This window comes from Perognathus longimembris, chromosome 6 (genome assembly GCF_023159225.1).
Source record: "Perognathus longimembris pacificus isolate PPM17 chromosome 6, ASM2315922v1, whole genome shotgun sequence".
NCBI lineage: Eukaryota > Metazoa > Chordata > Mammalia > Rodentia > Heteromyidae > Perognathus > Perognathus longimembris.
The window spans coordinates 4,770,698-4,785,969 of NC_063166.1; the positions used below are offsets into that span (position 1 = coordinate 4,770,698).

Here is a 15,272-nt window from a genome sequence, read left to right on the forward strand (position 1 = left end):
TACCCCTAAATTCTTCATCTTTACAACTCAAGGCCTGACACAGTGAGTTTGACTGTTAAAGAAAATAACGAGATTTCTGTTGTGGTTTAAAAGCAATTTCCAGTGGAGAGCCAGTACCGAAGTCCTTATTTTCTGTTAGCTGTAGTAGAAAGGCTTCACGCAGCTGGGTGCGGTGGCTCATGCCTGTCGTCCCAGCTACTCCAAAGTGGGGCCTGGGAGGGTTGTCATTTCAGGTTAGCCAGAGCCAGAGGGTTGAGACCCTGTCTCAGCCAAGAAGTTGGGTGTGGTGAACACCTGCCATCTCAGCTTTCCAGGAGGCCTAGGCTGGAGGGTGGCTTTCCAGGATGGAAAAATCGCTCTGGGCACTCTCTGAACCACGACAGAAAGCAAAGCGGGCGGATCCCTGGCCGAAGTGGTAGAGCACCTGCTAGCAAATGAGTTTAAATGCATAACCCCCCCCCCCCCCCCCCGCCCACCACCACCGAAGAAAGCAAACAGGTCTTTGCTTCTGGGCCAAGGTGGCCCTGTCATTCTGAAAGGGGAGAGTAGAGGGTGTAGCAGGGTGGGCTGAAGCCTCGTGTCAGAGGCCCCCGACCCCCCTCAGCCCTCGGCATGGACGTCAGGAATGTGTAAGGGAGTGATCTCAAAACGTGGCTCGTAGGAATACCTGTCCCGGGGTTATCCCTGGCCGTACCACACCAGGGCCCGGCACCGGGTCCATGGGGTGGGATTCTCAGAACGGGGCGGGGGGGGGGGGGGGGCTAGGGTGGGGATCAGAGCTTGCGTGTGCCAGTGAGATGAAGAGTAATAGTGCCAGCCAGAGCTCTCGTAACAAAATGACCCCTCCTTTCAGTTCTCTTCCTCTATGTCTGAAAATCTTTGTTCTTCTAGTGACTTTTTAAAAATACCAGGCTGAGTGAAGGGCAGCTTATTCTAGACTTCAAAAATGCCCATGTATGTGTGTGTGTATATATATAATACACACAAACACATATACACACATGTATGTGTATCTCCACACATACATGTTAATGTACTCATATATACATGTACACATGTTTGTATATACGCACGCCGTATAGATGTGTAGTGGCTGTACACGCACGTGTTGCTGGAGAGCAATCGCTCAGTGCCAGGTGCTTTTTACACGGTGTTCTGTGTATTCCCAGCCTCCCTGCGAAGCAGGTGGTAGTGCCTGCATTTTCCAGCTGAGAGGAGTAGAGTCTCCGAGGGTTCTGCTGGTCTTGGAAGCATGAGTACGAAAGCCGGAGGCCAGAGCCCCTTGGCGCCCTCGGCTCCAAGCTGCCTCATGCCTGTTGCACAACTTCTGATTGCTTGACCGTAAAGTGTCTCGGCAGAGAAGGGTCACTGGGAGAGAGTTGAGAGGGTGGCTTGGGCCGTTGCGTTACCTGAACCGGAAGGAATTGTTCTTCACTGCCTGGATTTCTGTTTCTGATGAGTGTTGACATTGATGGTGTGGCAGTGGGAAGGAAAATGTAAGCCAAAATACAAGAGATGTGTGGCAGGCCCCGTCTGGAGCAAGGTACCACAAGACCTTTTAGGTGTGTGCTGGTGTAAAGAATGTTCTAGGAAGGCTTGCCCCACTGTGGAGTAGGAGATACCTCTTGTCCTCAGGGGGTTTGCTGTCGCTGCCTGGATTGCATACTGGCCAGGCAGGTCCGCAGGAAAGCGAGACATCACTTCTTCCGGTTGGGAGGACGATGGGCCTGACGGTGTGCACACTTACTTTACACCCCAGGAAGTCCAGACACCGTACCGGGTGCCGTAACATCCTGTCTGATGATGTCACCTGTTACCAGGCTGGAAGTGGGATGTGCGCTGGTACTAGAACTTGAACTCAGGGCCTCTAGCTCTCGTAGATTTTTGTCCTCAAAGTTGTCGGTCTGCCGCTTGGGCCACACCTCCACCACCGGCTTTTTGCTGGTCTTGGATTTGTGGCTTGAGCTGGCTTTGAACTGTGTGTCCTTCGGTCTCAGCCTGAGTCGCCACGCCACTAGGATTACCGGCACGAGCCCCCTCCTCCGGCAGCAGATCGGGTCAGCGTTTCCTCAAGCCAGCCCTTTGTGGCTTGTGAACTTTAAGTGGCTCGGGTAGCGCTTATTGTCGCTATGATTTCCTTTCGGTGACGGGAAACGGACAGATGCATCACCGGCCTGTTGAGGGACTGGCCGGGAGTGGCGGCTCCGGCTTGTAGACACAGCAGCGCTGCCCGAGTTCCAGTAAGTGCTCATGCCCTGCGGCCCTGGCGCACTGCAGGGAGGCCGGGCCACCAGCCACTTGCGGGCACACGGGGACGCCTGTCCTCGGTGACGGATGGTGCCCGATCACCTCAGGGCTTCAGACGCAAGGCCAGGGATCATTTGGAGCCGGTCAGGGTAGACCATGGGACGCAGACCGGGCTGTCGGATGGGGTTGAGCCGGAGGAGGAGTCGGAGTCTGGGTGGCGCATGCTGGCCTGTCCCGTGCTTGTATTTGTTCAGTACTGAAAAGTCAGCAGGGAGTCTGGAATTGGCTTGTGATTGCCACCTGGCCATCCCCCCCCCCCCCCTTCTTCTAGCCTGAAGGGGACTGGAGCTTGGGCAGGGCTTATGTAATGTGAGGTGAGGAACCTGGCAGAGAGCCCGTGAGCAGGATGTAGCTCTGCGATGAGGGAGGACCTGGGTCTCCGTGCTGTTGATTCAAGGCGGGAGCCGGGTCACTGTCCTCGAGGGAGGCTCTCCTGCCGGGGCCGGCCTCTGAGGTGACCCGTGCGAGCAGTGGTTGGGGATTTGTGTGCCGCCCGCTCGCAGTCCGGGGTGGGGCACGAGTGGGCTGTGCGCGCTGTCCTTTCAGCGTCTCTTCAGGATATTCGAAACGTGGGCCTAGGACTGCTGGAAACCCAAACAAGAAGGAGGAGAGGTGCTTGGCGAGCTGAGGCGGGGCTAATGTTTCTATCGTTTTCCATTTGTTCCTCTGCCACCCAGGACCGCGTGGTGGCTCCGTGGCCTGACAAGGTGTTTGCACACCTTGCCTGGTAGGGATTTAGGAGAGACACGGAGGGATTCCATGTGTCCTGGGGGCCAATGGGAACCACACTGGGTTCATCTGGGCCTCAACACTGATAGCCCGAGGGAGGGGGGATTCAAATCATGGTTATTCACTCTGGAAAGCAGTATGGAGGTTCCTCCAAAGGCTAAACATAGAGCTCCCCTATGATCCAGCAGCCCCGCTTTGGGACATTTACCCAAAGGCTTACAAGCAAAATCACACTAAATCCACCAGCACAACTATGTTTATTGCAGCACAATTTACCATCGCTAAAATATGGGACCGACCCAGATGCCCCTCAGTAGACGAATGGATCAAGAAAATGTGGTACATACACACAATGGGATTCTATGCCTCTATCAGAAAGAATGACACTGCCCCATTCATAAGGAAGTGGAAAGACTTGGAAAAAGAATTCATACTAAATGAAGTGAGCCAGAACCAAAGAGACATAGACTCTGTGGTTTCCCTCATTGGTAATAATCAGTACATGTTTAGGACAGTCCTAGCAGAAGATCACCATAGCTCAGTAGCTATGTACATATGAACACATAAGATGATGCTAAGAGAAATGAACCCCAAGTTATGGAAATAAGTGGTTTATCTTTGTTGTTACCTTCAACGTACCACATGAAATTGTGCCTTCTTCTTTTGTCTTTCTTCCCCATGGTATTACCCCTGAAGATACTGTAACTGATTTTGGTACCCTGGGTATTGTATATAGGTTTATTGGAACTAGGGAAGGGAAGGGGAACATTAACATGGAGAGACAAAGGGTAAAAGGTGAACCAATGCCACAGCAATACTTACAAGACAATAGGCTGTACCAGAGGGGGGAGTGGGGAAGAAACTGGGGAGGGGGGAAGGTGGGAATAAAATGAGGGAGGGGGTAACAGGCCTGATAAGAAATGTACTGACTGTCCTATGTATGTAACTGTAACCTCTCTGTGCATCACTTTGACAAATACATAATTTTAAAAAATGAAACAAAAGTGGTTATCAATGGTAATTATTGGTATTGATGGCCCTTGCTTTTCGGGAAGTTGGGCTGGGGTTGTGTTAGACCTTTTACACACCATCTCAGTACGTCTTACAAGTTCCTGAAGTGGAACCCCCCGGTTTTCAGGCAGAGGAATGAGGATTGAGGGCGTTCGTGGTCATGGCTTTGGCAGGTGCTGGAGAGAAGATTCACAGCTAGATCAAGGTGGCTTCGAACACACTGGCCTGCTGAGCTGTAGGTAGGGGGATGGCTCACTTTACCAGATTTTTAAAAAAACTTTCCCGTCAAGGGAATGATTTTCCCCCAGGGTTGAGCCTGCGCCTCCCATCCGCGGGCCCGTTCTGCCCCATGGTGGTGCTCGGGCGTTCAGGCCGACCGGCTGGACGGGATGGGAAGGAGAGGGCTTGCACACTCCCTGGGGTGACTCTGACGGAGGGGTGCCACCACCATGAGGATGGAAAGATCCTCCTGCCAGTGCGCGTGTTACAAATGGGCGGTGGAGGCTTTGCTTCCCTGCAGGGTGGGTCATTTTGAAAAAAGCATTTGCTTAGTGAGACGGTGCGACGCGCGTTTTCTGCTTAGCAATGCCGTTTCACCTCGCTCATGAGCATCGGAGAACATTTTAGGGGGTTCTTTACCGCCAGCCTGATTGTTTGAAGAGGAGTACCCAGCCTTGCGCCATCTGCTCCCGGTGTTTCTTTTGCTCGCTTTTCATTTCAGGTCTCTTAGAAACTGAAGCCAGTAGTGTGAGAGGTGATGATGATGGTGATGTGTGTGTGTGTGTGGGTGTGTGTGTGGTGTGTGACACTCTCACTGGTACCACACACTTAAGCAAGATTTTGAGCATCTCTCTAGATGGCAAAGCCTAAACAGGCCAGACAAAGACAAAAGGCAGAGAGGAATTCATTTAGTCATTTGTCCTAGACACAAGGTTGGAGTTCTGGTCTCCCCGAGAACCTCTGGGACGAGACCAGTGATGTGATCTCATCCTAGATGATGGGCAGTTCTACTCAACTGGGAGCTGGAAGAGCCCCCGGGGGGCTGGGGAAGGAGAAAGAAAGAAGGCAAAGGAGAAAATGGTGGCAGGTAGCTGGAAGAATCTAACTCACGCGTATGTAATTGCGTGTGTGTGTGTGTGTGTGTGTGTGTGTGTGTGTGTGTGTGTAGGTCTTGTCCCCTTGCAGAGATACATTTGTATTTTTTCCTTCACTTAATGAGCTCTAAGGCGCATCGGTTAAATGTCAGACAGGTCTAGACTTCGGGGACCTGTAGGAGTGAGAGGCCGGTGGTCTCTTCCTCTGGGGTTTCATAGAAGGGAAGGTGTTGGGTGGGAACCAGCCATGCAGAGAGGAGGAGAGGAACACAGTAGGAGAGAGGCCTGTGGAGGGGCCTGGGAATAGCGAAGAACTCCGGCAGCCATTGTTCTTGGCGTTGAGGGAAGCAGGCAGCGGGAGCTCCGGTTGCAGGTGAAGACTCTGGCCTGGCCAGATCACCCGCCGCCAGCGGTGTGCTCTCCGTCAGATCAGAGTGCAGGGAACACTCACGCTCGGGTTTTCTACAGTCCTCTTTCGCTGCGTGTTTGCCAGTCTTGGGGTTCACTCGGGCCCTTTTGTTACGCCCGTCCCACGTTGTACCACGGAACTGGATCCCCACCTCTCAACTTTTTAAACAGATCCCCTCCGTGGAAGATGGGGTGGGGAGGCCCGTTGGACCCCGAGTGTGGGACAGGAGTTCGGGGGGGAGGGGGGCAGCAGGGAGGGAACTGATTGGTGCTGAGGTGGGCGGGGCGGGTGGAGGTGAAGGGTGGTGGATCAGGGCTGACTCCCCGGGGCCTGCGGGGAGCATTGTGTGGTGGGGGGCGGCTGTGCCTGCCGCCATTCCTAGTTGGCTGGTCCAGACCTTGGGGTCGTCTTCCACAGACGTGTTCCCCAAAGTGCAGTTTCTGGGTCAGAGGCAACGAACCGAGCAGTTTTACGGCTTCCGCCGCCTCGTGCCAGCTTGTCTTCAGGAAGACAATTAATTCAGAGGGCCACCAGCCACCTATAAATGCCATTCTCACCCCACAAACCCGCCAGCGCTGGAGTTTATCATTTTAATGTATTTATGCTTCTTTAATTTAGATATGCGAAGGTCTCCGGTTGGTTACACTCTCTAGGGACACCCTACCTGTATCGCTGGAGCAATTATCTTTGCAGTGGTCCACGCAGTCCTCTGTCTCAACCCTTGAGTAGAAGTTCTAGAAACCTCCTCTCTGTTAACCCTTTGTCCTTGGGTTCCAGGAACACTTGCTAGTGTGAACACCCAGATCTTAGACGTTTTCCACGGGGGTAACCTTACTAAAGGCTGTTCTACGGGGGGCGGGGGAGCAGTCCCGCAGAGGAGGTGCAGAGAGCATGGCGGAGGGAGGGTTGTGGGACCCCCCGTGTCCGCTCTGGGCGTGCACACTCCCACCCAGCCCTCGTGCTCCCAGCCTGCACACGCGCACACTGCTCTCTGGAAGCTCTGAACCTTGTCCTCCTGAAGGCAGGCTGGATGACATCAGCAGCCCTGGGGGACAGCTCCGCCCTCAGCCTTTCCCCTCCCCGCGGCTCAAAGCTGCAGCTGTAATGGAGCCTTCTCGTCTCCCGGAGCCCTTCCCTCCTAAGGGTCTGCAGCCAACATTCATCTTCTGCCCTAACCCTTGAGGTGAGAAGCCGTTTATGAGGAACTTAAGGCAGAGACTGAGTCAGTCTGTGCGCCTGTCTTACCTGTCTACCATCATAATATACACATAGATGTGGTGCTCTATAGTAGAGTCACATCCACCGGTACTTCATAGAGGCAGAGCTGTTTATGAGGATCGCAAGACAGAGACTTGGTCTGTTTGAGTCTGTTTATCATCATAACATATGTACTATAAAGTCACACCCACTGCTACCTCATATAGCTGGGCTCGCTTGGCGCACCAAGTTCAAATAGATTTTCCTTTTTACTTGAGTACCGGAGTTGCCACGGTGGCTGGGAAAGTTGTTCCTGCTTCGGTGTGTGTGTGTTCTTCTGTCATCCTCAGCGAGGATGGGCCCCCACCCGTCCCACCGGAGGTTTTGCACATGATGCCCGTTCATTTACAACGTAGCGAATAAGCACAGCGACAGCCACTCTTGGCATCCCCAGAGAGGGCGAGGTCTTAGAAACGGCTGTCGTGAGCAGGCGCCGATGGCTCGCACCTGTAATTGTAGCTACTCGGGGGAAACTGACCCCTGAGGATCACGGTTCAAAGCCAGCCAGTCCGTGAGACTCCGATCTCATGGAAATATAAGTGGAGGTGTGGTACAAGTTAGAGTGCCAGCCTTCAGTCAAAGAGCTAAGGGACAGTGCCCAGCCCTGAGTTCACGCCTCAGCCCTGGCATGCACACACACACACACACACACACACACACACACACACACACACGGAAGGAATCGCCCGTGTGCCGGAGGAAGGCATGGTTCCGTGGTCCCGCGCTGAGTGCCGATGGGGGCCTGTGCCTTGCAGGTTCCGGGGGCCGCAGCGTCTGGGTGAAGCCTCGTGTGGGGCGTTGCCCCCCCTCGCGCCCCCCAATCCCACACAGGGGCTCCTGAGCTCGCCTCCCTCTGGCCCTGCCGTGAGCATCCTCTCCCCTTGGCATTCTCCATATTCACCAGCATGAAAAAAAACCAAACCCCAAACCAGGCCTTGCTTTTACCCTGGCAACAGCAGACTCCTCCCCCCCCCCCCCCAACTCAGAGAGGACGGTAGGAAATGAGAGCTGCCCACGTTTATATAACGCAAGGGACTGTTCTGCTGTGATTTGTGGAAGCTTTATCCTTGAAGTGTTCTTGTTCCTGCCTGCTGGTTTTTCTTCTCTCAAACCTGAAGAATTCCAAATAGTGCCTTACTATTTATTAGACATTTAATGTGCCGCTCAGCATAGAAATTCTAACGGTATCTGCCTGGGTTTTGCCATTTGGTCACCTGGAACCAGGGTTTGGTTGTCTGTAGCAGAAACAATTTGGTTGCCTTACAATCTTCATAATAGCTGAGTTTTTTTTTTTTTTTTTTTTTTACAAAAAGGAATACTAGCTTTGAGTTGGGTGCTAGTGGCTCACACTTGTAGTCTTAGCTACTGAGGAAGCTGAGATCTGAGAATTTCAGTTCAAAGCCTGCCCAGGCAGGAATGTCTATGAGACTCTTACCTTCAATGAACCAGGAAAAAAAAAAAAAACAACACCCCAAACACAAAACTGGAAGTAGGAGATGTGGCTCACATGGTGGAGAGCTAGCTCAGCACAAAGGCGCCCAAGTCCGTGGAGAGGATATGGTTTGCTGTGTGAGTTGGGGTGGGTAGAGAGAGAAGAGGAGAATTCCACCCCCCATGGCAGGTGCTCAGGGAAGGCCTGGAGGTTTCTGTGAGCTCTGCTGGTCTCTGTATTAGGTATATATATGTGTGTGTGTGTGTGTATGTGTGTGTGTACATACATATATATGTACATATTCTGTACATACATGTATACTACACTTGAACAGAGCAGACAAAAGAAGTATATACACATATGCACATATACATATATATGATGTATGTTTGTGTATATGTATATTTATTGTGTAAGAAGTCAGACGGTTAAGTGACTGTAGGTCACGTGGTCTCCGTTGTAGCCGTGCGGTGCTCTCGCTACATCGCGAAAGCATCCATAGGCAATACCCACGTAAATGGTGTCCGCATTCCAGTAAACTTGTTTATGAGAGCAATTAGCATGTTGGATTTCCCTTGCTCCCCTCCGGCGCAGAGGATGTTTTGCTGATTATGTCTATAATCTTCACTGTTGAGGTGGTTGAGCCAGCAAGGAAGGGGCATGGTTGTGCCTGGCCTTGGGCTGCTTGCAGTCATTACAGGACCTTAAGTATATATACATTTGTGGGTCATCGGCACACATTACAAAACAGTCTGTCATTAGTCACTAATACAATGGCCGGGAACAGGAAATGGGATGAAGAGTTGGTTCATTTGTTTGGAATCTGAGTGTCCAGAACAGTCTGTGAAAGGTTTGCTACGAAGGTAGAACCTGGACGCAAGGAATCACAGCACTTTGAATACAGCCCTAGCTAATACAACCTGCTATTTTGACAAGCAAATAAAATGAGGTCAAACTGATCTTAAGACAGAGATTGAGTAAAAATACAAGTCTTCTGTCCTCAAATATCCCCCCTCCCCCCCACTATATTCTTTCTACTCTAGATTTGGTCCCCCTGTGAAAATACAGGTATAGTCAATTCTAATGAATAGGGAAGGACAGATGAATAGAGAGTTTCCAAGTTACGAGTTATTATGTTGAGACTTCTTTTGATGTGGAAGAAAATAATTTATCAAAAGACATCATCATGGGGTTGTACCTGGTATTTGAAATAAGAAGGAAAGAAAAGGTTGGGGGTGAAAAAGAAAAGGAGAAAGATAGGCAAATGGACATAGGGACAAGCGGCGATCTTTGGGGCCTCCATTGGAGACAGACCAGAGAACCTGACCGTTAGAAGGCAGTGGTCAGTGTGTTCTCAATGAGGGGATACTTGACGTTGAATGGAAGCACATCGCGTGTAAGGCCTGGCCCATATGTAAAACAAAACCAAGCCAAAAGCAGCAGACATAGCAAATTTAAAGAACGTGTGCTCAAGATTCTCAGGAAATTTATCAGGGAGCCAGTTTCTGGGGAATGAATGGCCTGTGTCTATATGTCTCTCTTTTTAATGACTAAATTTTAATTTCCTTTGGGTAGTTAGTTGTACGCAGGGATTTTCTATAGTTCTGCTTATAAGAAGCACTCCAGGAATGTTTATTTTTGTTCTAAAAGAAATATTGAGACAATTGGAAGTGCCAGATTGGGTAAGAGATGGGGGTGTGACTCTGACAAGGGGTTGGGTTTTGTGGAAAATACATCGCAGGATCAGAGAAGATTAGAACTAAAGTGGAAAGGTGCGGGGGTGGGGGTGGTCCTGGCTTAGTTCAGGGAGTCCAACGTTTACTTGGGCATCAGGGTCACGTGGAGAGCTTGAAAACAGAACAGACCCTAGAGCAAAAAACCACGTTCCTGGCCTGGTTACAGGGACGTCTGTGTGTGACTGGGGATAGGAAGTTTGAAAGACTCGTTTCCCAGGGAACTTCGATTCTGTCTCTGGTGGGAGAATGAAGGATCTGGATTCGTAGGGCCGACGCGGCTTTAGGTGCCCGTTCTCTTGTCCTTTTGTGACTCTGCCTGCCTTTTCCGGTGTGGGCCTATTGGTTTTGCATTACACAGAGTCCATTCTGAAATACTGGCTTTGGATTTAGTCCTCTTTATCTCCCCTACTCAGTTCTCTATCTCAAGAATCGTCTTTGGGAATGAGGGTTTTAATAGCTCCCGGGGTAGAGGGGCGGCAAGGTGTAAGGCCAACAGCCTTTCTTAGGCGCCATCTTCCTGAAGAGGAAGGCCCATTGTCACACCTCCGCCGAGGTGCTTCCGGGGAGAGCCAGGTGCCCCGGAGTGCTGAGCTGCTGCTGTGGGAACTGGAGGGGTCTCAGAGGCAACCCCCCCTCCCGCTCACGGGCTGGGAGGCTCCCTTGAGGAACGAACTCCTTCACGTGAGTCGGTTTGATAGAGCAGAGCAGCTTGGGTTTGGGCAGAGATGGTATCTACCTCACACTCCTTGGCAGACATATAAACCGTGTCTGGTGCTCTTCTGAGTTCGGTTTGGAAACCAGTCACCAAATGAATGAAAAGAGAAAAGACCACGCTCTGGGCACTGGTTGACTCACACCTGTGATCCTAGCTACTCAGGAGGCTGAGATCTGAGGATCACAGCTTGAAGCCATTCCGGGCAGGAAAGGCCATAAGACAGGCTTATCTGCAAGTAACCGCCAAAAAGCCAGAAGTGGAGCTGTGGCTCAAGCAGTAGGGGCCAGTCTTGAGCACAAAAGCTCAGGGACAGCACCCAGGCCCCTGAGTTCAAGCCTCAGGACTGGAAAAAGAAAAAGATGAAAAACTATCTTCGTCTAGAAGAAACTTTTGAAAGGAAAGTCATGCTCCATCTGTAGGTGAACCCCCAAGTAGGCAACCCTGTGTTACGCAGTTGAACAGTCACCTTCCTGACCCTCGTGTGCAAGAATGACACATTTGCGCTTGGGTCGCAAAGGGGAAGACGACTATTCAGCTAGTGATGTTCTTTGTGTATTGGGATTTTGACTTTCATCTAGCACTTTTTAAAAAGGCATTTTTGCAGGAACTTTGTGCACGAAGTAATCCTTGTGCCACCATAGTATTTGTGCTTTTGTTTTTTACTTGTTTGTTAAATTATCTTTTGAGTAGTTGTACAAAGAGGTTTCAGTTCAACGTATCAGTTTGTGAGTACACTGTATCTTGACCATTCTCTATCTGTCCCAACCCTACCCACCCCTCAGTTTACCTGATTTCCACATAGGCACATCAGATATTACGATTGCATTTGCCCATCTTTCCTTACTGCTTTGTTTTGAGACAGTTGTAGCGTATGATCCTGGCTGGCCTTGAACTTGCTGTTCTCCTGCCCCCACCTTCTGAGTGCTACGGTTACAAGTGTGTATGGCCACGCCCCGGTCAGCAGTTTGAATACTGGCTATAAAGTGCTTTCATAGCCCTGAGCTGTTTTTTTCCCCCTCAAGGCTTGTGCTCTATCACTTGAGCCACGGCTCCATTTCTGACTTTTCTGGTGTTGAATTGGAGATGAGAGTCTCACGGACTCGGGCTGTGAATGTGGCTTAGCGGTAGAGGGCTCGCCTCGTAGGCATGAAGCCCGGGGTTCGATTCCTCAGCACCACATAAATAGTAATAGTTAAAGCCGGAAGTGGCGCTGCGACTCAAGTGGCTTTCTCTCCTGCCCTGGGCTCACGCTCGTGTTGAGCAGATGTGGCGCCGGCCAGGTGTTTGGTGGGAGCGAGGCTGCCGGCGTGGTCACCGTTGGGTTCTGTCTAACGCCTCTCGGTGTCTGTCCTCCCGCCCGTTCCCTTTCTTTCAGCTTGGATCCCTCAGCACCATCGCAGCTCAGCCGGAGCCGAGAGCCCCCGGCCTCGTCGGCACGTACCGCCACCTCGACCGTGCCACGGGCCAGGTGCTAACCTGTGACAAGTGTCCAGCGGGAACCTATGTCTCCGAGCACTGCACCAACACGAGCCTGCGCGTGTGCGCCCGCTGTCCCCCGGGGACGTTCACCAGGCACGAGAACGGCATCGAGAGGTGCCATGACTGTAGCCAGCCGTGCCCGTGGCCCATGGTGGAGAAATCACCTTGCGCTGCCTTGACCGACCGAGAGTGCGCTTGCCCGCCCGGCACGTTCCAGTCGAACGGTACCTGCGCCCCCCACACCGTGTGTCCCGTGGGCTGGGGGGTGCGGAAGAAGGGGACGGACTACGAGGACGTGCGGTGCAAGCAGTGCGCTCGGGGTACCTTCTCTGATGTGCCTTCTACCGTGATGAAATGTAAAGCCTACACAGACTGCCTGAGTCAGAACCTGGTGGTCATCCAGCCGGGGACCAAGGAGGCAGACAACGTCTGCGGCCCGCGCCCTTCCTTCTCCAGCACGGCCTCGCCCCCTCCCGGCACCGCCGCCGCCTCCGCCGCCTCCTCGCACTCGCGCTCGGGGGACGCGGCGCCCCTGGAAGTCCTTTCCTCCACTCACGCTCCCAAAGGTAATCCAGCCTCACCAGCGGCTCCCGGGCAGAGGGGTCGCGTCCTCACTCCTGCGTCCCCAGGTCAGCCGCTTACGGGAGGAGTCGCTCCCGGCTGCTAATTAAACCCGGCTCTTCGGACTTGCCTAGAAAACTTCATTTTATTTTATTTTTAATTAGGAGAGGTTAAGTACTTAAAAACTAGGTTACAATCGAGCTAGGAAACAAGCACCGAGAGGAGGACAGTGTTTGGTCTCACGTAAATGGCTTCCCGTCTTCAGGTCTTGTTTTGAGACCCGATGTAATAAGCAAATAAGCGACTTAAATGACTACAAGGTTTTCCCACCGTAGAGTCCCTCCTGGGTGGATGTAGTGAGAAGGAAAGAGAGAAAATGCCATTCAGTTCCGAAGGGAGAGATGAACGATTAATGCCAGTGAGGGCAAAGAATGGAGAGGAAAATGAGAAATTTCTGGAAACAGCAAATAGATTCTGTAGCAGCAGGTCAGATGAGTTCTTGCTCTTTTTCTAGTGGTCTTGGCTGCGTGCTTTTTGATGACGTATCCGAGTTTTCCTGAGACTCCTTTTGACAGAATCCTTTGGCAGAATATAAAATTTAGCCATTTCCAATTCCTTTTGATTAAAGGCAATTTTCATGAGATGATGACCAACTTGAGTTGTGTTGCCGAGCGCTTTCTCCTGCCAGGTGGCTTGGTTTTCCATCCACGTGGGGGAGCTTTTGCTTGGCTGCCATTTTGAAATGAAGTGACAGGCTCAGAGAGCTCATGGGGCCCCACTCCAGATTTTCTCACAGGCTGACAGTCCGGGCCCCGTGGCTGGGGACTGGAGATTCCCATCTCTTACACTCCTTCGTGGAGACTCCTGGGGGGAAAGACTTGTGAAAGAAATCTGCTGAGCTGCCAGCCCCCTTCTTGCTTAATCTCTTGATAATTGCCACTGAGGAAGTTCTGTCTTCTTTTACTCACTGGCCTGTTCCATTTGCGTTCTTCTCTTTCACGTAGCCCTACGCTCGCATTTACTGTCGCATCCTGGAATGATCTGGAGGGGAGCGCAGAAGAGAATGAGCAGGAATTAAACTTGTGCTCATTCTCTGATTACTCAAAGCAGTTAATTTTTGATGAGCGTGCTAACTACGTCCCTGCGTGGCAGAAGCCGCCGTGGCGCCCAGCTCTTTCGGGGCGCCCTCGTCTCGGGGAGACAAAAGTCGAGCTGTTCAGATTTTACCTCGCGTAGAAAGTAGGAAATGGGCGATGCCACTGGTTGCTGCGCCTCAGCCAGCGTCTCTTCCCGATCCGGCTTAGGCTGGAGATGACCGGGAAGAGGAAGGAATCCACAGATCCCCAAATATGGAAAAGCGCTACCCCCCCCACTCCTTACTCTTTTTTTTTTTTTTTCCTAGGCATGAACTCCACAGACTTCAACGCTTCTGCCTCCGTTAGACCAAAGGTACCAACTGGCATCCAGGAAGGGAAGGGAGGGAAGGTCCCCGACAACGCGAGCTCAGCCAGCAGGGAGGAAGGCGGGAACAAGACCCTCCCGGCCCTCCAGGTGGTCCCCCACCAGCAAGGCCCCCACCACAGACACATCCTGAAGCTGCTGCCGTCGGCCATGGAGGCCACCGGGGGCGAGAAGTCCAGCACGCCCGTGAAGGGTCCCAAGAGGGCCCCCCCCAGGCAGAACCTCCACAGGCACTTCGACATCAACGAGCACCTGCCCTGGATGATCGTCCTCTTCCTGCTGCTGGTGCTCGTGGTGATCGTCGTGTGCAGCGTCCGCAAGAGCTCCCGGACGCTCAAGAAGGGGCCCCGGCAGGACCCCAGCGCCATCGTGGAGAAGGCCGGCCTGAAGAAGTCGGCGACTCCCACCCAGAACCGGGAGAAGTGGATCTACTACTGCAACGGCCACGGTGAGTCCCGGTGCCCCTCCCCTTCCCGCTCACGCATCTTCCCCTCCCCGTAGTTGTGCGCGACGCTCCGGTTGCACACCGGCTGTTGAATTGCCAGGCGCCTCGGTTCACCGTTCTCCCCAGGTGTCCCGGCCCCCAGTTTACTGGGGTCACGTCTCTGCCTCGAGTGGTACCTGCATTTCCCCACCCTTCTAAGTTTACACACACACACACACACACACACACGCGCGCGCGCGCGCACACACACGCACACCCCAAATTAAAAAAAATCTCTTTGGTCCGTCTGGGCTGATTTTATAACGCGGCTGTGGTGAGCGGTTGTCCCGGCCGTAGCCTGATTTGGCATCTTTTGGCTCAGCACCCAAGGGTGCTCTCTCCCAGGCTGGCTGTGGGGGTGGGGGGTGGGGTGGGGGGGCTGCTCACCAAGCGCTGCTGGGTCTGTCACGCTTGAGAAAATGTTTTCTACCGTTTTATTAAGGTGGACGTTCAGATGAGAGTCCTCTCATCCCCCCCCCCCCCCCCCATCAAACTGGAGAACATTGTACAGTCAGAGGTCTGAGAGTTCCCCTCAGGGACGGGGTTGGGCTGTGTTCCTTAACCAGTGAGGAAACTGAATTCGAATAGGTTTGACCC

General features: G+C 52.5%; 1 protein-coding gene across 1 annotated transcript in view; it reads left to right on the top strand.

Moving 5' to 3' along the window:
- The window catches only part of Tnfrsf21 (TNF receptor superfamily member 21), a 48,408-nt gene that overhangs the window by 2,447 nt on the left and 30,689 nt on the right, over positions 1 to 15,272 (top strand). Inside the window, exons 2-3 of the mRNA XM_048347649.1 lie at positions 12,066 to 12,735; positions 14,133 to 14,639. Coding sequence (XP_048203606.1) covers positions 12,066 to 12,735; positions 14,133 to 14,639 — 1,177 coding nt within the window. The remainder of the gene's footprint in view (positions 1 to 12,065; positions 12,736 to 14,132; positions 14,640 to 15,272) is intronic.